Source organism: Polyodon spathula, chromosome 17 (genome assembly GCF_017654505.1).
Source record: "Polyodon spathula isolate WHYD16114869_AA chromosome 17, ASM1765450v1, whole genome shotgun sequence".
Lineage (NCBI taxonomy): Eukaryota > Metazoa > Chordata > Actinopteri > Acipenseriformes > Polyodontidae > Polyodon > Polyodon spathula.
This window is the reverse complement of record NC_054550.1, coordinates 20,690,278-20,712,832: the sequence shown is the minus strand read 5'-3', so window position 1 is coordinate 20,712,832 and position 22,555 is coordinate 20,690,278. Positions and strand designations below refer to the sequence as shown.

At 41.7% G+C, this 22,555-nt stretch overlaps 2 protein-coding genes across 2 annotated transcripts in view; one reads left to right on the top strand and one right to left on the bottom strand.

The window, feature by feature from the left end:
- The first annotated feature begins 1,368 nt into the window (after positions 1-1,368).
- Positions 1,369-5,313, top strand: LOC121329767 (coiled-coil domain-containing protein 177-like). Its single transcript, XM_041275543.1, has 2 exons — positions 1,369-1,449; positions 1,989-5,313. The coding sequence occupies exon 2, from the start codon at positions 2,001-2,003 to the stop codon at positions 4,068-4,070; it is 2,070 nt and encodes a 689-aa protein (XP_041131477.1). The 5' UTR covers positions 1,369-1,449; positions 1,989-2,000; the 3' UTR covers positions 4,071-5,313.
- An 8,232-nt stretch (positions 5,314-13,545) lies between these two features.
- Positions 13,546-22,555, bottom strand: part of LOC121329770 (pleckstrin homology domain-containing family D member 1-like) — a 29,572-nt gene continuing 20,562 nt past the window's right edge. Inside the window, exons 8-13 of the mRNA XM_041275546.1 lie at positions 22,342-22,435; positions 21,072-21,250; positions 19,656-19,788; positions 17,435-17,579; positions 15,983-16,129; positions 13,546-14,016 (exon numbers count right to left, since the gene is read on the bottom strand). Of these exons, the coding sequence (XP_041131480.1) occupies positions 13,856-14,016; positions 15,983-16,129; positions 17,435-17,579; positions 19,656-19,788; positions 21,072-21,250; positions 22,342-22,435 (859 nt within the window). The 3' untranslated portion in view covers positions 13,546-13,855. The remainder of the gene's footprint in view (positions 14,017-15,982; positions 16,130-17,434; positions 17,580-19,655; positions 19,789-21,071; positions 21,251-22,341; positions 22,436-22,555) is intronic.

Below are 22,555 nucleotides of genomic sequence, written 5' to 3'. Positions count from 1 at the left end.
AGCACTAGCAACATCATCACCATTACTGTTTTCACATTAAACCAATAAAAACAACAGCCTCTGACTGCTGCACAACCATCGTGCCTTCCATTTCCAGTTACTGCTCATGTTTGATTACATGTTAGAACTGTATTTACTGTTAATTGAACCATTAATTTCTATCGTTTTGCATACTTTTAATTTAGTGTAGTAATCTGTATGAAAAATAATTATCCTGAAACCATTCATATAATTGCTGATTGGTTGTGTAACGAAGATAGCTATCTGACTCTGTTACAAAAGGTTTGGCGGAAAATGTTGGGACACTTGATGAGAAAAGGTGATGGTCAAACCAGGACACATGGTCACCCTATGCCACATAAACAAAGGGTACTTCAACATAATAGAAATAAACATACCTGAAGCTCGGAGAATTTGCTTAAAACAAACAGCACATTTTTTTCTAGTTTACACGTCATTAAGTGATTCGTCCTTGTTTTAGCAACGAGTAAACCATTAAGTGCCATTGTACTCACTTAAGGATAAGCTAATTTGTAATTTTTGGGGGCATTTTAAACTGGCATCCGCCTGTTATTTTAATTTTCTCTTTAACTATATTGTTATGATTGATAACTCTAATTTTGTTGACCACAAAAGTTAAGTCTAAATTTAATGTATCAAATTACATCAGTACAGCTTGTGTGCCGATTTTTTAAAAGAGAAAATAATTTGGTACTTAAATCCATCTTACCCAAACCCTTTGTAGAAGAAATGTTTTAGAATGTGTTCCATTTGTAACGCTGGTCATCAGTCCACCTAGTGGTAGCCACGGGTATTGCAGCCCCTTTTATTTTGAAATCCCAAAGTATGTTGTCATGTCAACATGCTATTTGTTACATGTTTATTTTAAAGATATGTCAATAAATAAGTCAACGTGCAATGACAATTTAGCCTTAACTACTTCAATAAAGATGCTCGCAGTAGTCTAAGAATTTAGTAACATTTTTATTATGCAACAGTAAATGCAAAGATTTACAAAAATGTGTATTACTTTTTTTTTTTTTTAGTTAGGGCCTACATGGTTCCACTTCCGACCCATTGTCGGCATGCATTCAGTTAATTATTGCTGTCTTTCTGAAGTTCTCAACTTATTCAAATTGCTTTTCTTTTTTAAAAAAAACGGGGTTCATTGATTAATGAGAATAATGGTATTAATCATTTCGATAAGTAATTAACAGTAGCTAATTACCACGTCGTTGAAGGGGTTACATTCTCGGCTCTTTACAGTCAGTGTTACAGCAGCAGCAGCAGCAGCATTGCACCGCGACAGGCAGGTCTGTGTGCTGCGAGTTTGGCTGCACGCACACTGACACTCTGTTACAGTAATGATATGCAGCGGCGGAGGAGCGAACAGGGGAGACCAGCAGAAACAGAGATTGGTGGTGCTGAAATAGAACTACGACTTGGAAGGTCGGTGTGCGGATATCAGTTCACTTTGTGCCTTTGTCATCACACAGTAATGTAATTTATTTAATATGATTTGTCGGTTTTGCCTAAGGTATGTTAGCTTAGACACAGAGAGATTTTTCTTTTTGTTTTAGATAGACAATGCGGCAGTAATGTTGCAAGAGAAACGCAAGACTGGAGTGATTTTATTTGCACGAGATTTGCACTTGTGGTCTACTCTAAAGGGTTTGTGATTTAAAATAAAAATAGTTGTTGTAACGTGTATGTACATTAATAATATATTGTTTTATCCGTCCGCCATAAATAATGTATTTAAAAGGCAGCAGCATCAACACCTGTCATGTGTAATGCTATTTACGTGTGGCTTGTTATGTAATTCCCAAAGCCACCGTCATCTATTAATTTACAGTACTGTATGTATACTAATTTTGTGCTCACGTCAATTATGTATGTCCAGTTTCCTTAGCTACAGACTGCTTCACTTTTAAGCATAGTAGAGAATAATCCCTTCTTATTAAAACCAGCCATGAATCGTTTTTCAGCTTGTCTTTGACATGGTGGATCAGCCTGATGCTGAGGAGGAAGGCAGAAGCAAAGAGCCAGGGCCTGACTGTTCAGCTGCGACAGCCTCTGCCGCTGCTGCCACAGGAGCTCCCAATCCCCAGATCAGAAATGGACCAGACCCTGCCTCGGAACCATCCCTCCCAGGCAGACAGAGAGAGCAGTCCCCCAAGCTGCACCTGGATCTCTTTAATTTCGACTCCCCCGAAGCTGAAGGGAGTCGCTATGTCCTGACTAGCCCTCGCTCCCTGGAAGCGTGTGCGCGCTGCGGGGTCAAGCCTATAATGCTTCTGCAGCGCTCCATCAATGACTTTGCCAAGGAGGCCCCCGGGCAGTCCATGCGGGTAGCGGAGGGGCTGTTCGAGGTCTATGAGAGAGAGCGGCAGGGAAAACTCAGGGAGTGCCGTGAAGAACGGGAGCGGATTATCAAGGAGGAAAAGAGGCGCATTAGTAACTCGGTCAGCAGCAACCTACCGTGCTCTTCTGCTGGTAGGCCAACAGGGGGAGGAGTGTCTAGTATTTCCACAAAGGCTGTCCCAGCTCCTGCTACTAGTGCTGCAACAACAACGCCTAATGGTGCCATTCCTGCTGTTAAGACAAATGGACATGCAGCACAACCCAAGAAAAAAGGGAAATGCCGTTCCCTGGATTCTAAACCAAAGAAACAGGAACCCTGCCACTCTACAACAACCAGCACCACCATGCGGACCTCCTCGGAGTCAGGGGCCTCCTCATTCAGCTGGGACAGCCCCCGGGACAGCCCTCGGGACAGCAAAAACAAGTGGCCGAAGGCATCAAGCCCCAGAGCGCGGACAGTGGCCACCTTGAGCTCCCTAATGGGGCGCAGCCTGAGTCTGGGGGACCTGAGCCACTCCCCACAGACCACCAAGAGGGTAGAGCGGATCGTGAAGGAGGTGAAGCGCCGAGGTCTGAGTGAAGTGCCGGAGAGGGACCGCAAGATTGCGGCACTAATGCTGGCCAAGCACCAGGAGGAGCACATCATGAGCCAGAGCCGCTACATGGCGCACCTGCAGTGGGACAGCGAGCGGCGGCTGGAGGAGCTAAGCAGGGAGAGGGAGGAGCGGGAGAAGCAGCGCGCTGTCCTGCAGTGCCAGCGCATGTGGCACACCCAAGTATCCAGCCTGCAGAGGCGGCTCAGCCAGGAACAGAAGGAGACGGCTACCATCAAGCAGCGGCAGGCAGAGGAGAGTGAGGAGAAGTGGAGGGAGCTGGCTGAGAGGCAGAAGCAGTCCAGGCAGGAGAGACTGAGGCAGGCAGCCGGAGAGAAGAAGCAAAAAAAGAGCCACCAGGAGCACAACCTCAAAGCCCTAGAGGAGGAGAGAAGGGTGATGTTGGAGCAAGAGCAGCAGCTGCTCCAGGAGAAGCTCACGATGGCCGAGCTGAGGAAGCAGGAGAGCGAGCATCAGCAGCAGAAGGAGCTCAGGGGCCTTAACAAGGCAGAGAAGCTGAGGCACGAAGCCCTGATCAGGGAGATTGTCAGGAGGGAGGCAGAAGAGAGGAAGCTGGCCAAACGCACTATGGAGGACAAGCTGAGCAGGTCCATAGAGAACTATGAGCAGATCCAGGAGCGCAGGAACCAAGAGCTGAGAGAGAAAGCCAAGAAGGAAGAACGGCACATCAAGAAGGCCCGGCAGGCTGCAGAGAGGAAGGAGAAGGAACAGAGAGAGCACCTGGAGTGCCTGGCCAGGGAGACAGAGCGCAGGGCACAGCAGGCAGCTCAAGTGGCAGAGGAGAGGGCACAGCAGAAGGCATTGAAGGCTGTGCAGAGCCGGCTGGAGAAGGAGAAGATCCAGAAGCTGAACAGGCAAAGGGTGGAGGAGGAGGAGCGGCAGAGGAGGCAGGAGCTCCTGATGTCCATTGAGAAGAAGCTGGAGAAGAGCGAGCAGATCTTTCGGGAAAAGAGGGCTGTGCTGGAGAGCGCTCGCTCCGTGGCACGTGCCTCCTTCCATGTGAGAGACCGGGTGCGAGATGAGACCAACATGCGCACCTTTGACAAGATGGCCCTCGAGGCCCAGCTGCAAGCCTGCCTGAATGAGAAATAATATCCAGGTCTGTCCACAACTCAGCTAGCATTGAGCAGTCCAGCCAGAGATCTAGGTGGGTATCTGGGAAGTTCTAGTGGGAATATAAAATTAGTAGAGCGCTACTTTAGGTGAAGCTCTGAAACTGAATCTTTCTGTTCTTCCAAGGCAATACATTTTCTAGTCAAGTTCATAACCCTCCGAATAGACAGGAGCAGCTTGCTTCCTATACTGGTTGAAGTCTGGCAGCCTGGTGGGCCCTAGGACAGTTTTTTTTTTTCAAAGTGCTTTGCAGAAACAGCATAAACTAATAAAGCCTCTGAAACAATTGAGAGGCGTAAATTGCGTACTGGATTTTTTTTTTAACTAATCACAATGGTCTTAATTAAAAAAACAGACCAAACACTCCTTGATTTGAGTTTTACTCTTCTCAGCATGAACCAGTGCTGAATGGCCCTGGGATATTTTGTCTATAGACTGGCAAAAATATTGTTTGTGGGGTAAAACAAGAAGTCTACCATGAAAAATGTATGTATTTATTTATTTTTTTAATGTATGGTCTACATATTGTATGTTTAAACTATTCAATAAAAGGCTTGAGAGTTCCTTCATGTCAAGCTCCAGACAACTACTTGGAACTGAAGCATAATAGGCACTATATAGACTAAGTGCAATGACCCATTTCTGTGGAAGGAATACAACATTTTGAATGGTAATTAGCAATCAAATCGAAACTGTTCCTCTTTGAAACTAATGTTGCTCACTAGTTTTCGTGTGTATTTGTTTTACTGTTGCCATTGTTTTAATACAGCCCTTAATGTTCATTTAAACAAAGCTTTTTGCATCTTTCTATCAGGCCTTATTATTATTGAAACAATAGTACTTGATGTCCACAGAGGGCTCCACCAGAATGTCGATGGCCAGTTTTCCATGTCATGTTAGATAGGTAGTATTTTTGTCGTATCGTATTAACCACAGCAGGGAAGCAGCAACCCTACTTCCTTTTCAGACCAAGGGCACCCATGCTGACCATTGGCTCGTCGTCTGTGAGAAAGAGAACACACAAGAAACAATGCCAACCAATAGGCAGCCTGAGAAAGAGCAAAGGGACCAGCTTTACAGACTCTGCCAAATGCCTCATTGAAACTGAACTCTGGCACAATGAGAGTGCCCATCTTTATGAATTTACCACTGGGAATTTTAATTAAAAGTTTGACACTGGACATTGTGAGGGACCAGAGCTGAGATTAATTCATTACACAGGTATGGCATTATTATTATTATTATTATTATTATTATTATTTATTATTATTATTATTATTATTATTATTAATCAATTAAACTTGGACAATATTTCAATGTCTGTTTTACACATAAAAACAAAACTTCAGATATTAATTCAGGAAAATAGAGGACTTATTACTGTCAACCTGGCCAAACAGTGAAGAATTAACCACATTAGTGAATTATTGTAATGTGAAATATCGAAGGAGCACTTTATTTTACTACTGACAACAGAAAAGAAAGCACACTGTTTAGAGGATATTAGGTGCTGATATATCTATATAAAATAATTACACTATGTAACACAATTTTTGTTCCTGGGTAGTAAGTGTTATTTCCTAATTGCTTATGCCTCAAAAGTATAGAAAATGGCTATTATTCCCCACAAACTTTGCTTTTGTGACCAGGACAGTGATATTTCAAAATATCACTATTTCCAATGGGAAAACGGGCAAATGTGTGTCTTTTCGTTCACATAAAGTCGGAAAAAAAACAACATATGAATCCAAATTAACATATATTTATACTAAAGTAATACAAAAATGACTACAAAAGATTTAGAAGTGAGTAGTTTTTCGAGATTTACGATTATACTGTATTACATCGAGCGCAGGTGAGGTTTTACAATTCACTTGTTCAAATATTATTTTTAATGGGGACTAATGGCACTCCAGACTAATTCACTAGCCTTGCCTGCCTTTCAGTTCTGGGGGCCTGGGTTTGTGTGTGACAGGTCACATCAGTTCACAAAACAAGCACCACACAATTCAGACAATTGTCACTGTGTTTAGGAGAGGCCCGGGGCTGAACAGCAGACAGGGGGAGTTCAGGTCAAGATTGAGGTGCTCTCCTGTAATGCACTATCCCTATTGTTCATACCATGGGCGACATTACAGCAAAGAGTCTGTATCAGATAATCCCAATTTATGGATGAAATTGATCTCACCCAGTAACTGAGTCCTGACAACACCCGTTCAGAATGTACTGGAGTACTGTTGCTGCAGTATTGGGAATGCAGTAACCTTGCAGCAGGACAACAACATACACATAGGACCAGTTAAACAAAACATCAAATGAACAACTCAAGTGATGTTCATCTAACAGATTTGCTAATGGTTTTTAATATGCTTTACCATACCTAAAAGCTTACCTGTGCTTCACCATGCTTTCGCTATTACACTTTCTTATACTTTTGTTAAGGTAAACTTTTCTAAGGAGTCTAAAGAAACACATTGCTTTTTCTTTATTGGAGCCCATGTTGCCTTTATCAATGTGGCAGTGTATTTATTTAAATACTCTATTCCTCACTGCTTTTCAAAGTAAAAGCCGAGAAATGTATTGAAACAATTGGAATTATGTTTAAAAATACATTGTTGCGATACAAACAACACAGGACACAGCAAAGGTAAAGTGCTGTAATGCGTTTCTATTAAACACTGCAGGGGATTCAGGAACACTTTAATGAAAGATGCACTGTAATTTGAGTAGACGCTAAGGTACTTAGAGGGGCAGCCAGAGAGACAACTCATAGGAAGCAAAAACACAATGATAAAGAAACAGTTAGGCTGCAGGTGTGCAAAAACAAACCCAACCAATACTTCACTCTGCTTTTTATTCAAGGTTCACCCATTTTTCACATATAACACCACACAGGAAGGGTTTCTAATTTAAATTAATTCATTTATAAGTTCATCTTAAAGGTGTTATGGCACCGCCATTTATCTAATAGAGAATCAAAGCCAACAAGTAACACCATCAAGGGGAGGACAGTGTTTTTATTTTTGTGCACACCTCCAGGTACATTTCCAGATTTTAATAGCTAGTTTGTATTCGGCTGTATTCCAGGTGCACAGAGAAATGCACGATTCAGCAAACAGTCAGCATGTGTTGAGTCTGTCTTCTCAAATTGCAAGCTAGGGAAGATGCAAAAATACTATCTGTATTCAGAGGACGTTCCAAACAGAGTGGCAAAATCAAGTTCAAAGCAAAATGTTTATTCTTAAGACCGTAATACAAACCTGTTGGTTTTCTGTAACCCGCCCTTACCCAGGATTTTCATAATATGCAAGTATTTTCTCATGCATTCACAGTATATTGTATATATTTAATCTTTTTTATTAGAATCAGATAAACAACATGTGCAGGCAGTTTATCCCAGAACAGTCAATCCATAAATATGAAACAACAAACTCAACCAGCAAACTGTTTATTTTGTACTATTAATATAAAAAATCCTGTCTGCCAACCCAGCTTTAGAAAGCTGGGATACAGCAAGCCAACAGTTTTTTAAGGGTGGCCCAGAAAATCACGGGACAGATGACTGTATGCAGAACGGCTGGGGTGAATTTGTTGCCCATTTGAACCCACTCAGAGGCCTTGCCTGCTCACTAAATATATTGGGTATTCCTCATTGCTGGAATAACATATTCAGATGCAAAATATATTACTTTTGTAATCGAGGGTCACCTATCCAAAGGCAAAAATTCCAGAATGAAAAAATGACATTGAAAGTATTAGTGACACAAAATCCAGCTTTGAAAGCAGATTATTATTATTATTATTATTATTATTATTATTATTATTATTATTATTATTATTATTATTATTATTATTATTATTTTATCTTATCCAAATTATAAAATCAGAAAGTCAAGGAGACAGACTTTTTGGCTTGTACCTTCTTAAGGGCACTGTATAGTACAGGGGTGTCCAATCACAGTCCTTGGAAGGCCACACCTGTCCAGGTTTAACAGGTTAAATTATATAATTGGCTATTTCAGGGTCTGGATGAGGTTTAATTGGTTCAATTTACAACAGGAGTAGAAGGGCCAACTTGGCCACCTCTGGTATGGTACACTGAGGAAGGCACTAGCCCAGGGCTTCCCAAACCTGTCCTCCGCTTTCGCTTCAGCTGAGCTCTCAATTACTTAACTGAATCCTTAGTTGAACTTAATCACTTAATTAGACCATTTGAATTGTTTTCTGCTCTTAAACAGTTGGAGACTTCAAGTTAACTATAAGGACCAGGTTTGGGAAGCCCTGCACTAGCTAAAGCGTTTGTCAATCAATCTGAGTGCTTCAATATTTTTCTCTATGGTGATCTCTAACTGGGTTTCAGCTAAATGTCTGTTTTCAATTAACAGTGTACTCTTATTGGGCAGCTTGGATGTAGGGTTTACATTTCAGACTGGAGTGAAGCAGGTGTTTAGGGGCAGTGGTGTTGTTTAAGCAGGTTTTCAACAAGCAATGGGAATGTATTTTCAAGATTCAGAAACTGAATTGAAATGCTGTGAGTGTAAATAAATAAAACACTATTGCAATGTGTAGGAAGGCCAAAAGGCAACACTTCCCATAGCAATAACTTTAAAAAAAGTTTTTAAATTGTTTTCCGATTGCATGCAGATCTGTAATTTGGGCCCTTAAATGACTGAATCACTGGCCCCAGAATGGCTTAGTACCTGAACCCCATAATATTAAGGTTTCCAGTATTATTAACTAGCAGCTAAAAAAAACTAGCCCATTAGAGATTCTCCATTTCACAAGATTTCTAAGTCTGTGGCACTAATTAAAAATGTCATTAGACTCAAAAGGAAAACACCTTACAGTTTCACAATAGATGTACTGTGCAGAATTCATGATTATGAATGTGTAGTAAACTTCCTTCCCTTTAAAGGACTGTAAATCAGTTTTCACCTTTAATTCACAATGTAGAATGCTATAAATTAGCCTTGTAACGAATTACTTCCTGTGATGTAGGTCACACGGTCTGATTGCAGATAGACCATTGGACTGAAACCTGCATACACAGGAAATGAGCAGCTACAGTATCAGCTACCTGATCATTTCTTTGTAGATCACGGGGTGCAAACCAAGATTTTTTATTTTAATCCATACTCATTGAAACATTGTCACATGGTTCCCCTTTTCTTGTGCTGAAGATATTTTGGTTTCTTGCTTGTTTTTTTTTTTTTTTTTAATACTTTTAATCTGGATGTTCAGACTGCTGAAGCTACCTGGTTTGTACCTGATGCTTTAGGCAGATAAAGAGAAAATTATAATAAAGGGGACTCGTGACAGTATTGCTTGTGCTAAGAGGCAAGAATATGGATTTAAAGACTTGGTTTAGCACTCCTTTAATACACTTCTTACTGCAGTTTACACTGATGGTCATGGAAATGTATCATATTGTTAAATCCCTTTTAGTGGTATGTTGAACCTTGTCTAATCTTGTTTCTTGTTTTGCATACTGTATAACGTGCAACTTCCTGTGGAAATGTTTGTGTTATTTTATTGCTCATTTCCTTTTATTACCAGTACTACTGTTTCTTGGGCCCTGTTTGAGGGTACGGGCCTCCCTCTCTGTAACTGTGTGAGTATTTAAGCAACTGCAGTATAACAATAACATGACTATACCATGAAATGACCTGTATCCTTCCCACTAACCAACACTATGTATTCTCTCAGTAACTGCCTGTAAATCAGTATCAGGATAGGTCCTTTCCAAGTTTTTGTATTCAAATCGATTGTCATAATAATGGCACTCTGAGGCATATATATATATATATATATATATATATATATATATATATATATATATATATATATATATATATATATATATATATATATTATTTTGCTAATAAAAAGGTGTTCTTTGTGTCCAAAAGTTGGTCTGTATCATTATCTTTTGTTATTGTTATTATCACTTACAGGTAACTTTGGGGTCCAGTCTGTTTCTCTAATGAAAGCCCCAGCCGCACCATTAGCAGAGCACCGCACTAACAGCATTGGCAACACAATGAACTCTGTCGTAACTCAGCAGCACGCTGTCTGGTAGTACAAGCAGTGTTTCATGCCCTAGTAGTAACATATGAAAACGTTGGGGGCCGTCGAGGTCTCCCCTGGTAATGGCACGGCCGCATGGTGTACAGGGGGAGTCGTGCAGTCAGGGGAGCCCAGGGGTCTCCGAGTTTCTCCTCTGGTAATGGCACGGCCACATGGTGTGCAGGGGGAGTCGTGCAGTCAGAGGAGCCTAGGGGTCTCCCAAGTTTCTCCCCTGGTAAAGGCACCACTAGTTGGTGTGCAGGGTGAGTCGTACAAATAGGGGACCATGGGTTTGATTAATGACTGTGCAGATATCCCCATAAGGACACCATTATACCAATGAGATCCTCATACCATTGTAGCTGCCCTTGTGTTACCAGCACACTGCAATTAAAGATCAGTTTGGTGAGACATTATGTAAAAGGAAAGGGCATTGTAGAGTCTACATGTAACCTTTAGCTCCAGTAACTCTTTTATTAAACTTGCCTATACGTATGAAAAAGCATGGTCAAGCTTTCTTTTAAGGGTCGCTCTTTTAAATGTGTTTATTGTTAACAACCAGAATACTAACACATTAACAAATGACCAAAAGTCTCAGGCATTTATATTCCTACCTAAAATCACAGGCACCTCTGGGTCAGAGAGGCAAAATCTGCAGGGACTGTTTCTCTACTCTGTGCTACAGCGCCCCCCTCTGACCTGCAGATCTGCTGAGCTGTTGTGGGGATTGCTGGAGTGAGGGAATCTAATTGGACATTCTACATAAAGTGAATGGCAATGATGTGGTCTCATTATTTTAGGTAGTGTGCCGTGTTGAGGAAGTTACTTTTAAAACGTAATCTGTTACAAATACAAATTACTTAAATAAAACAAACTATTTACAGTAACATTATTTTGAAAAAAAAAATGTAACAAGGTACAGTTACAAATAACGTAGTTACTTCTCAGGCGCAGTTTCCATTTATTTTCCAGTGATATTTTTTTCTTTATATTGTTTGAAGATCCAGTTATTGAATCCACTTTTTTCCTCCTGTGATTTAATTTTCTAGCAAGATGATATGAAGAGCACGTTAACATGGTTTGATTTGCATTGTTGAAGCACTTTTTTGAATCTCATTATTCTTACTCAGTATTGTCTTTAAGAAGTATTTACTGGCAGTACCGTAAACAGCCTTGGTCCACCAGTATGGCAGTAAAATGTCAGCTCCCCAGATGAGAGAAAAATCATCTTCCAATCAGCTTCTAAAACACTCAATGCAGAAGTTAATTACCATTGACTGGGACTCAATTGGAAATGTGAGGAAGGACTTTGTGGATTTATTGAATACTTGTTGCTAATTGCTTCCTAAAGAAAATATTGAGTAAGCCCCAGTGTATAGAGTGATAGAGAAAATGTAGAATAAAATCATAGGTGATCAGAACTTAAATCTGAACGCAAAAGCATACAAGAAAATGAAATAAATCACCAGAAAGCAAAGCTGGGACGGTTCAAGAGACTTAACAGCTCCTGGATGAAATTCTGCAGAGAGGAAATCGACAGCTTTAATGAAGTCCTTTGCATGCTGTGTGCTTGAAGCAGGCTGTTGGCATTCCTCAGGGAGCAGCCTGTGTGAGCTCTGGACCCCAGCTTGGATCTCACAGTGAGAATGAGGCACCACATAATTAGCACTGCACCGCACTCCAGGGACCCCTGCCCTAGATTACTAATGAGAGCCTGCCGAGTGAGAACTCACAGACAGACAAACAGAGAGCTCACTCAATTAGATGCAATGTGCCAGTCAGAGATTAACTGGTCTTTTACAATTCATTTGTGATAGAAATATAGGCCAGGTTGGTTACACAGCACCAAAAGGTCTTCTTGTGCCCCCCTTGTAAAGGATCTTGGCACCACCAAGGAAAGTCACGTCCAGGTATTCCTGTAACGCTGCTTGAGATATTGAAAGGAATAATGTGCCCGTAGCTCATTGTGCTCTGATCATCCTACATTTATAAAGATAGATGTATACAAATGTCTCCTGTCATCAGTTTTCTCAAGACTTTGCTTTGAAAAAAAAATCAGACCCTCTCTAAAACAGTTGAAAAGGGCTTCATGAACTGCAGACGTTGTGAATTGGCTCTGTATTATAACTCGTGTTGTGTTTCTGAAAGAGGACTCCACCCTCTAATCACATATGTAATCAAACTGTTCCTATTAATAGCCCTCTGGTCTATGCCTCTTTGTCGTTGTTTGGACCTTCTGTTTGGTCCCCTGCCTTCACCTTGCAACGTGCCTTGTCCTGAGGGGAATGTGGACCAGACCAGAGGCATTAATTATCATCAATCAATATACATTACATACTAGTTCGGCCAGCCTATAGGGGCAGCTGTCGAGCTCAAACTGACAAGGCCATGGTTCACATTATATTATGTTTCATTATGAGCATAGCCATTTGTCAAAATAAAATAAAGAATTGTTCAAGTCAAATTTTGTGGGTGACTCCTTTCTGAACAAAACTTTCAGCAACAGAATGACCCCTGGGGGTTAGCATTGCATTGCTTTACAAATTAAGTCATGTTCCATGTTGTGGAGTCTGAATTCAGGTACAAACCGGTAAGCCTTGCCATTTGAGATTCATGTTTTAACTTTTAACTGATGGCCAATTCTGTTTTAGCAATTTTTTTTTTCCAAACCTTCAAAGTTCTAAGTTTAATTCTCACAAAACAGGATCTGTGGGGTTGTTAAGCAGTGTTGGGGAAGTTACTTTGAAAAATTAATCTGTTACTTGAACAAAATTCCAAATAAGTACAATAACTAGTTATAGTTACAGTTACAAATAATTACTTCTCAAGACAATTTAAATTTGCAGAGATTATTATTTTTTTTTTTTAGTCTTTAAGATCGAGCTATCGAACTCACTTGTTCCCTCCTCCAAAGCCATTTTCCAGCAAGAAGATATAAAAGAGTGCGTCCATGTGACATGTAAGGTTTTACTTGCACTTTTAGTTCCATTTTTTTAAAAAATTTAAATAACCAATACGTTTGTGATGCAACAGTCGGATTCCTTTTAGTAAGACATATTAGATGAAAATCAAGTAACCCTATAGTTTAGGTATCCGTTACAAACAGTCAGCCTTTAATAATCACAGCCTACAGCAGTGCCTGTTATAACTTGACTGTTAGAACTTGACTTAACACTGGCAGTGCAGCAATAAAATCATATTATATGACAGGTGGAATCTCTCTGCCATTCACTTTCACTGGGTATCCAAATCTTGTTATCCTGCGATAGCAAAACACAGTACAGTTTAGATAAACTAATGTCACACAGGACATCCCATTGACAGAAGTGTCAGAGCACAAGCAACTCCTAACTAACTGTTTTACATAAATCAACGACTGCAAGAAAGATCAAATCCCTTATAATAGCTCTAACTAAAGGGAAATTAAGGGGTTATACTTTAAAGCAATTTATTTGGGAAAAGGTTAGGGTTAGTTATTTCAGTATGAGATGAACTCACTCCTTGATTCTGCTCTAGTGTGAGATTAATCACCTGCAAGGAACCGGAGCAGTGCTGATAGGCTGAATGCCCTCCTCTTCGTTTGTAGACTTTCTGTAGTGAATCCAAGCATTCTCTTACTACCGTGCTAAAGCCTAGTGTGAAAGCACTGTTATTGTGAAGTGTGAGTGAGTGTCCTGGACAAAAGGTGGTGGCTCTTCTCAGTCGTGCTCCCCCGTCTGTGTGGAGTCCTTGCGGGTCATGATCTGGTACACACTTTCCCTGAAGAAGCGGTCTCTCGTCAGCCTCCTCGCCGTGTCCCTCAGCTCCTCCAGACTGTCCTCATCGCTCTGGGACACGATGAAGGACTGCGAGTGTCTCACTGCCAACAAACAGCACAAGGGTGACACCCAGGCCTTCTTTACAGCACAGGCTCTCAAGCATGAGTGTTATCAACTGATTGTGGATAATGAACACATAAGCAAAAAAAAATGACTTATCACTAGTAAGGGTGTAGTGAATAATAGGCTGTTTTTATATTGAGTTTAGTAATAATCACATTAAAGGCTCTGAATCCTCTACTTTAATTACAAGCTTTCTTTACATATTATAATTATAAACCCCTGCCTCAAATATCGCAAAATTTCCAAGGAAAAAGTAATAAAAGGTGCATAGCCTTGGGGGTCAAGTGCATTGAAAATTAAATAAAGTTGTTATTATTGCCCTCTAATCCTGCTCTCTAATCAGCACCTCCCTCTCCAGGCAGTGTATATCAGCCCCTCTCTCTCCAGACAGTGGATATCAACCCCTCTCTCCCAAGCAGTGTGTATCAGCCCTTCTCTCCCAGACAGTGTATATCAGCCCCTCTCTCCCAGGCAGTGTATGTCAGCCCTCCTCTCTCCAGGCAGTGTATATCAGCCCCCATCTTCAGGCAGTATATATCAGCCCCCATCTACAGGCAGTGTATATCAGCCCCTCTCTCCAGGCAGTGAAAATCAGCCCCTCTCTCCCAGGCAGTGTATATCAGCCCATCTCTCCAGGCAGTGTATATCAGTCCCCAACTTCAGGCAGTGTATATCAGCCCCTCTCTCCCAAGCAGTGTATATCAGCCCCCATCCCCAGGCAGTATATATGAGCCCCCATCTCCAGGCAGTGTATATCAGGACTTCACTCCAAGACAGTGTATATCAGCCCCCATCTTCAGGCAGTGTATATCAGCCCCACTCTCCAGGCAGTGTATATCAGCCCCTCTCTCCAGGCAATGTATATCAGCCCCTCTCTCCCAAGCAGTGTAGATCAGCCCCTATCCCCAGGCAGTGTATATCAGCCCCCATCTCCAGGCAGTGTATATCAGCCCCACTCTCCCAGGCAGTGTATATCAGCCCCTCCCTCCCAGGCAGTGTATGTCAGCCCTCCTCTCTCCAGGCAGTGTATATCAGCATCTCTTCCAGGCAGTTAATATTACCCCTCATCTCCAGGCAGTATATATCAGCCCCCATCTCCAGGCAGTGTATATCAGCCCCTCTCTCCAGGCAATGTATATCAGCCCCTCTCTCCCAAGCAGTGTAGATCGGCCCCTATCCCCAGGCAGTGTATATCAGCCCCCATCTCCAGGCAGTGTATATCAGTCCTCCTCTCTCCAGGCAGTGTATATCACTCCCCATCTCCAGGCAGTGTATATCAGCCCCCATCTCCAGGCAGTGTATATCAGTCCCCATCTCCAGGCAGTGTATATCAGTCCCCATCTCCAGGCAGTGTATATCACTCCCCTCTCTCCAGGCAGTGTATATCACTCCCCCTCTCTCCAGGCAGTGTATATCACTCCCCTCTCTCCAGGCAGTGTATATCAGCCCCCATCTCCAGGCAGTGTATATCACTCCCCTCTCTCCAGGCAGTGTATATCACTCCCCTCTCTCCAGGCAGTGTATATCAGCCCCTCCCACCAGGCAGTGTATATCAGTCCCCATCTCCAGGCAGTGTATATCAGTCCCCCTCTCTCCAGGCAGTGTATATCACTCCCCTCTCTCCAGGCAGTGTATATCACTCCCCTCTCTCCAGGCAGTGTATATCAGTCCCCATCTCCAGGCAGTGTATATCACTCCCCTCTCTCCAGGCAGTGTATATCACTCCCCTCTCTCCAGGCAGTGTATATCACTCCCCTCTCTCCAGGCAGTGTATATCACTCCCCTCTCTCCAGGCAGTGTATATCAGTCCCCATCTCCAGGCAGTGTATATCAGTCCCCCTCTCTCCAGGCAGTGTATATCACTCCCCTCTCTCCAGGCAGTGTATATCACTCCCCTCTCTCCAGGCAGTGTATGTCAGCCCCCCTCTCCAGTCCTGTACTTACTGAGTCCCCAGTTCCCGGATGCTTTGCGCTGGATCCTGAAGCTCTTTATCCGACGGGCTGTAGCCTTGTGGATGTACACCGAGTTCTTCATGATGACTGGCAGCTTGGCATCGACCTCAGCATTTCTGATGCACTCCTCAAAGAACCCTGCCAAAACAGAACACAAATACTGTTTGAGTTTTAAAATAGATACTTAAAGGAATACCTCATTCATAATATTTCATTTTATATTTGTTTATACTATTCGGGATATGTGTTCTTAACCAGGCTGTGCCCCAAAGGTTAAATATGCTGGTAACTATATTACACCCGCTAAATATCCAAAAGTGGAGAAATAAGACATAATGATAATACATATGATCATTTATTCAAAAACTATTTTACAAATGTTTTACTTCTTAACTGAATCAAATCAAATATCCTGATCCCTTTTCTATCATTGTAGGGATCTAACTGTCATTCGCTCAGCATTTCATTCTTGTTTCTTCTCTTTTTATTGTATCATGCTGTTCATTGCTGAAAAAAAAGATACATAGTTACGACTAGGTAACGATATATATTTTGCTATATTATATATTATTTGGATATATATACTATATAATATACCTATTATAACTAAAAAATGTACGACGAAGATATTTACCCATCGGGGTCAGGTCTACCCCATCGCTACCCCATCGGCCTGTGATTAATTGACATTTTTAGAAAGCCTTTCTTTTTTTTTTGTGTTCGGCTTGGGGTTGTCTTGCGAAGGACCCAATCGCAACACCCATAGCCGATCTTAATAAGAAGAACCGATACTAGAAGAAGATACCATCATCCCTTCATATCAAAGTGAGACTAGTTTGAATTATTCTTCATGGTCATTTTTTATGCAGTTAATGTGTTAATAAATACATTGCAAACCTGTGCCAAAATATCAACTCCAAGACGATGATGTCGACCCAATCGCATTTTTGCTTAGGATCCTAACATATACAATAAGCTTCTACCTATATTCCACAATTCGTCTAGTGGCACACCAGCGCACGTTTTAGCAAAGTGCAATGGGGAATGCTTGAAGTTTAAAGCTTCTAGCCTTAGGGAAAGTGTGTAAGTACATGGAAATGTCCTACACCATCGGTTTACTGCTAGTATCTGCCAATATTATTTAAACTAGGGGTGTTTAGAGTTTAGAGATTAAACTCTAAATACTTCACATTTCGTCTAAACGTTTAAACATTAATAAAAATATGCATGTGAAATGTATGTTTGTAAAGGTTCCTAATTTAATATTCAGTATTTATTCATAGACCAAAGTATGAACTAGTGTTGTCCATATCTAGTCTAATTAACAATGTATTAATTTCTTTCAACTATTGGAGTGCTTTTTGCTTTGGCGTTAGCAATATTCCAAATATGTCAGAGTTTAAACGTGTTTAATATGAAACAGCGCCCCAATGCCCTCCTCACTCTTGAGATGGCTGACGTCCCCTTTCATGCGCTCCTCTCTCTCCTGGGATCGCTCCAGTGAGTTCAGCCCCTGCTCCAGACTCCTCAGGGCCTCCTCCGCCAGCTTCAGCCTGCGCTCCAGCTCCATGCGAGCCTTCATCTCTGTCTGGAGGGAGGAGGGCAATGGGCAGTCAACATCAGCAATCAGCAATCAACGATCAATGATCAGCGACCAGCGATCAACGATCAGCCATCAGCGATCAACGAACAGCGATCAACGAACAGCGAGCAACGAACAGCGATCAACGAACAGCGATCAACGATCAACGATCAGCGGTCAGCGATCAATGATCAGAGACCAGCGATCAACGATCAGCGATCAGTGATCAACGATCATCAATCAACGATCAGCGATCTTTTTTTCTAGGAACTGAGTGGAACTAATCTAGTCAAAGCAATGTCCAGCGCTGGTCTGCCTGGATTGGAGCTGGTAGTTTGATGGTCATACAGGTTCAAGTTTGTTACCAAGTTGACGAATCAGGTTCTATAAACTAAAAAGTCAGTTTAAAGTGCTGTTACTGTAAACTTTTGAAGTCAATCGATTGTTGTTCGCACTCCTAAAAAGTCTAATCACTATCAGCCTGTGTCTGTCTGTCTCTACATGGTTAACTGCCTTGATTTTGACCCAAACTTCACCAAAGTTTGATATTGCATTTGGCTATAATCCAATAAACTCTCAATTTCATACAAATATTTGTAACCTTACAGGTACCGTGCAAATATTCCTCGATTAGGATGACCCTTGTAGTGGTGTGCACTGGTTTTGAAAACCTGCTTGGTACCCAGTATGAAACCAGTGAGGGAATGTTCCATGGTTTGGCATTGTTTAATGTGGATTTGCAGAAGACCAATGGGTGGCGCCATGGAAATGTTTCAATACTGAGAATCTGGTCAATGTGTTATTGATGCCTTAGTTCTGTTTCTACTCTGGATATAAATTTATAGATGATTACATTAGCGTGTCCTTGGGCCATTGCCTTTCAAAACAGATCAATAGGGGCATGTCAGCAAATGGTCTGACAATTTTCGAAAGAGCAAGCTAGCAATCTTTTTGTGTTTAAGACCACTTTGCCATTAATGTTTCAGGCACCAGTCCAGGGTTTATAAACTAGAAAACATTAACCATATTGATCCTGGAGTTATCAAGTGACCACACAGACAGTGACTTGATCTTCAGTGACCATCAGACAGCTAGACAGTGGCACTGCTGTCATCCAAGGGACAATGGTAGCACAAGGGCAGCTACAATGCTATGAGGCAGCAATTAGTGGAATGGTACAACAGTTGTACCATCAGTATGTTAACTATATCCCAAATGATTTTCAATGGTAAAGCGGACAGGAAGACAGTGGCACTACAATGACACTGCGGTGGTTCTTTACTAAGGGTTACGGCAGCTACAACAGTAGCAAAGGTTTTTTTATGCTAAAAAATTGCTTATTTCACAGCATTTCACAGTCTAAAAATAGGTATTTCAAGATATTTCACAATTAAACATAATATTTTAAAAGACATTCTATTTTCATCATCAGTGAATTATCAAACAAAATAAAAACATAAATGTAAAAACAACAACAGACACATGAAATGTCCTCTCCTTGTACTGGAATAAGTGATCTTTAGCAGAAAGATTTCCGATCTTTCATGCAGCTGTTGTCTTTTCATTGAAGATATTTTAAGCAAACTAAACCAGCTGCCAGGCTCCTAAATGCAGTGTAACATGTTTGTTGGATTCATTTTTAAGTGATATAAAAAGATGTATCTTGACACTACTCTTTCAGAAATAGGAATTTTCACAAGGAACTACACATTACACAGCAGTGGATACAATTTCACAGAAACTATGAAAAAAATACAGCCTTAACTATTAGGTACTGCTTCTGCTTAATTTGTCTGCTTCCGTTTTTCTTTTTCTCCAGTCCTACTCTGCCTGCTGTTAACAGATTCATGAGCATTATCACACTGGTTGCTGAATTATGAAAAACAATATACTGTAATGACAAACCCAAAAAGGTGATGTGATTTTTATACAGGTGGGAATTTCACCCTGATTTAATGGCAGTTTTGTATAGCTGGATATAAATTTAGTGTTTGAAGTTATGGGAGAGGAAAGGGTAGAAATAGTTACAAGGTAAGCGTGACACTGTGGGAGGAGTTGAGGTTAGCTGAGCAGGCTGTTTACCTTGAGCTCGGCCTCAGTCTGCTGCTTCTCGGCTGTCAGCTCATGGAGGGAGACCTGCAGTGCATTTGACTGCGAGGAATAAAACTCACGCTCTCCCTGCAATGCTTGGGCTTGCTCCTCTTTGTGCTTCAGCCTGGAAACAGAGAGAGAGGAGTGACGACGGGATTAAAGGTTTCAAAATTAAGGTAAACGGAATTAAGGATGAGACCAGACCATGTTTCAAATCTTCACAGTGTTGTCTCTTTATTAGTTCAAAATGCCAAAAATTACAATCTACATTGAACATGATTATTTTGATGAAATACATGCCACTAGCTTTAACAGAGATAGGATAATTGATCAAGTTGCCTTCGCAGACACAACTTTACACTATGGGATATTACCCCTTTCAACACTGAATAACACTTCAAAGTGGACTGGGTAATCAATCAATGATGAATTGTTACGTATCCCTCTGGAACCATGTGACGGAAAGATGAGTTCTGGTGATGAATCTTCCTCCCGACCTGTGAGGGCGCTAAAGAACGAGAGGAGAAGTATCTGGAAGGGCTGGCCTGACAGTTCGTTTCCGGGTCAGGGAAGTGGGTCAGCCTGGAAAGAAGCGCGACTCTGTTGTAAGACTGTATTGATTTGAAAGGTAAACGAGAGGCAGCTGCAAGTAATAAGGCAGCTGCAACCGTTTACCTAGATATCATGCGGGATTACATATAGGGGCCAGGGTAACGCTGATCTTTTCCTTCGTTTGGGTAAAAGCTCAGCAGAGAGAAGGACCGAGAGAGGAGCTCTCGTGCAGAAAGAGAAGAGCGTATTGTGTATTGTGTTTTGGGTTTTGTCTGTTTTGTAATTGTCCGTGTTTTGCACCACCAGACAGCTGAAGCACAAATCCGGAGCTGTCGCCGAGGGTCAGCACGATCCGGATCACTACTGCACCACCGTCACGAAATACCTGTGTTTGCACTGACCACCAGCACAATTGCACTCACCCAGGACTGGTGACCGTGTGTTTGTTTTGTTCGGGACTGTGCCCTATTATTGCTATCCCCGCGCTTTACACATTGTTGTGTATAGCCGGGGATTTATTATTTAACGGTCACCAGACCTGGATTATAAATAAAAGCACCTTTTTCACTGGAAACTGTTGTCTGCCTGTCAATCCTGCATCGCATCACCGCTACACCTGTTCCCCTTACCAACCACTTTGCCACAAACCATTACGCACCTTTCACACTTTGTAATGACTTGGCATATCAGCCCATTGAAATGAATGGAAAGGCAAAGGCTGGACATGACCCAGTAACCACATGGTTCAAAACTTTTTCTAGATTATTATTTTTTTCTTTTTGTTTGTCCATCTCTTATACCTGGTCAGTTCCAGGACCCTCTCTCCTTCTCCTTCTCCCTCTTCCTCTAGCTCACCTCTCCTCGGCCTGGACCTTTTCCTCTTGCAGTTTCTGCATCTTCTCCTCGATTTGCCTCAGGTTGCCGTGGAGATTCCCGCCTGTGCAGCTCTGATTGGTCGGGTGCTGCCGGGGCTGCGGTTGCTGATCGTTCTTCTTCAGCAGGGTCAGAGTCCTCTGTTTCTCCTGGGACAGGTCCTGGCAAGGGAACACAGTTCAGGAGACAGATATTCTTAGTTTACTGTCTTGTTTTCATTGGACATAAAGTTTTGATCAGGATCTTGCTGGTTGGAATTCAAATTGTCATTTTGGGATAGGGACATGGACCTTTGTGGTCCTGCACGATAGGGAAGAAACTGACTAGTGCTACAGTGACCCTTACTGGTCAAGTGGCTAATGACTCCAGGCAGCCTCCAGCTAGAGAAAAGAAGAGATTGGTTAGACCAGTGGTGTGCAAATTTTTCAAATTTTTACACTTAGCAAGTGAACATTTAGCTGACATGTTAAACCTGGGTTTCTAACAAATACACTTGTCAACCCATACGTGGTAGCTGTCGTTTCAGTTCTGTTCACTGACACGCGCCACTTCAAACATCTTTTGAAAGGTAAGAACTTGGACTAATTAGCTGTCATTTATGTATTTATTTAAAATGTTATATCCTTTAAAAAAAAAAAAAAAAAGACAGAACTGCCCCTTTTCGCTCCCCTCCCCTCTCCTGGAGGGCCATTCCACTCCAGGTTTAACTACTATATAATTAACTACTTCAGTGAATGGAGGTTTAACTGGTTTAACTAAACACTTTAGAACAGGGTTGGAACAAAGACCAGGAGTGGAAGAGCCAACTTTGGCTTTCCCTGAGATCTTCTAATCAGTCTGTTTCAGAAGGCAGTGATGGTAGGAAATATAACAGGGGTGCCCATTCCTGGTCCTGGGGGGCCGGTGTCCGTCCTGGTTTTTGTTCCAACTGTACACTAAATTGCTTAATTGGACCAATTAAGCTTTTAATAAGTGCTTGATTGGTCCAGTTAACTAATTTAGGGAATAGTTGGAACAAAAGCCAGGAGGACAGCAGCCCTCCAGGACCAGGATTGGGCACCCCTGAAGTATAACCTTTCATCATTAAAGAAACATGTTTTATAAATAATTTGTGCTTATTTGTAAGCCATTGGTGTTTATATACAGTATGTATATCCTTTATATACAAAATTTGTTACAGTAAATGTGTCCATAGTGGGACACCCTCAAAAGACCTCTCCTGTTTCAGAGTGTGTGTTTGACAGGCGCTCACCTCCAGAGTGCTCTGCAGTGACTCAGTCAAACAGAGCAGCTGTTTCTTCTCAGCCTCGACCACCTTCAGTGACTGGCCACTCAGGTCCAGCTCGCTGAACAGGATAGACACTGTGTTAGTTTTGTTATTATTATTATTTTTGCTAAGATTTGTTAATTTTGAGCTCTGCTTTGTTCAGGGTAATGCACTGAGATTGTAAAAGTGTAGTAAAGCA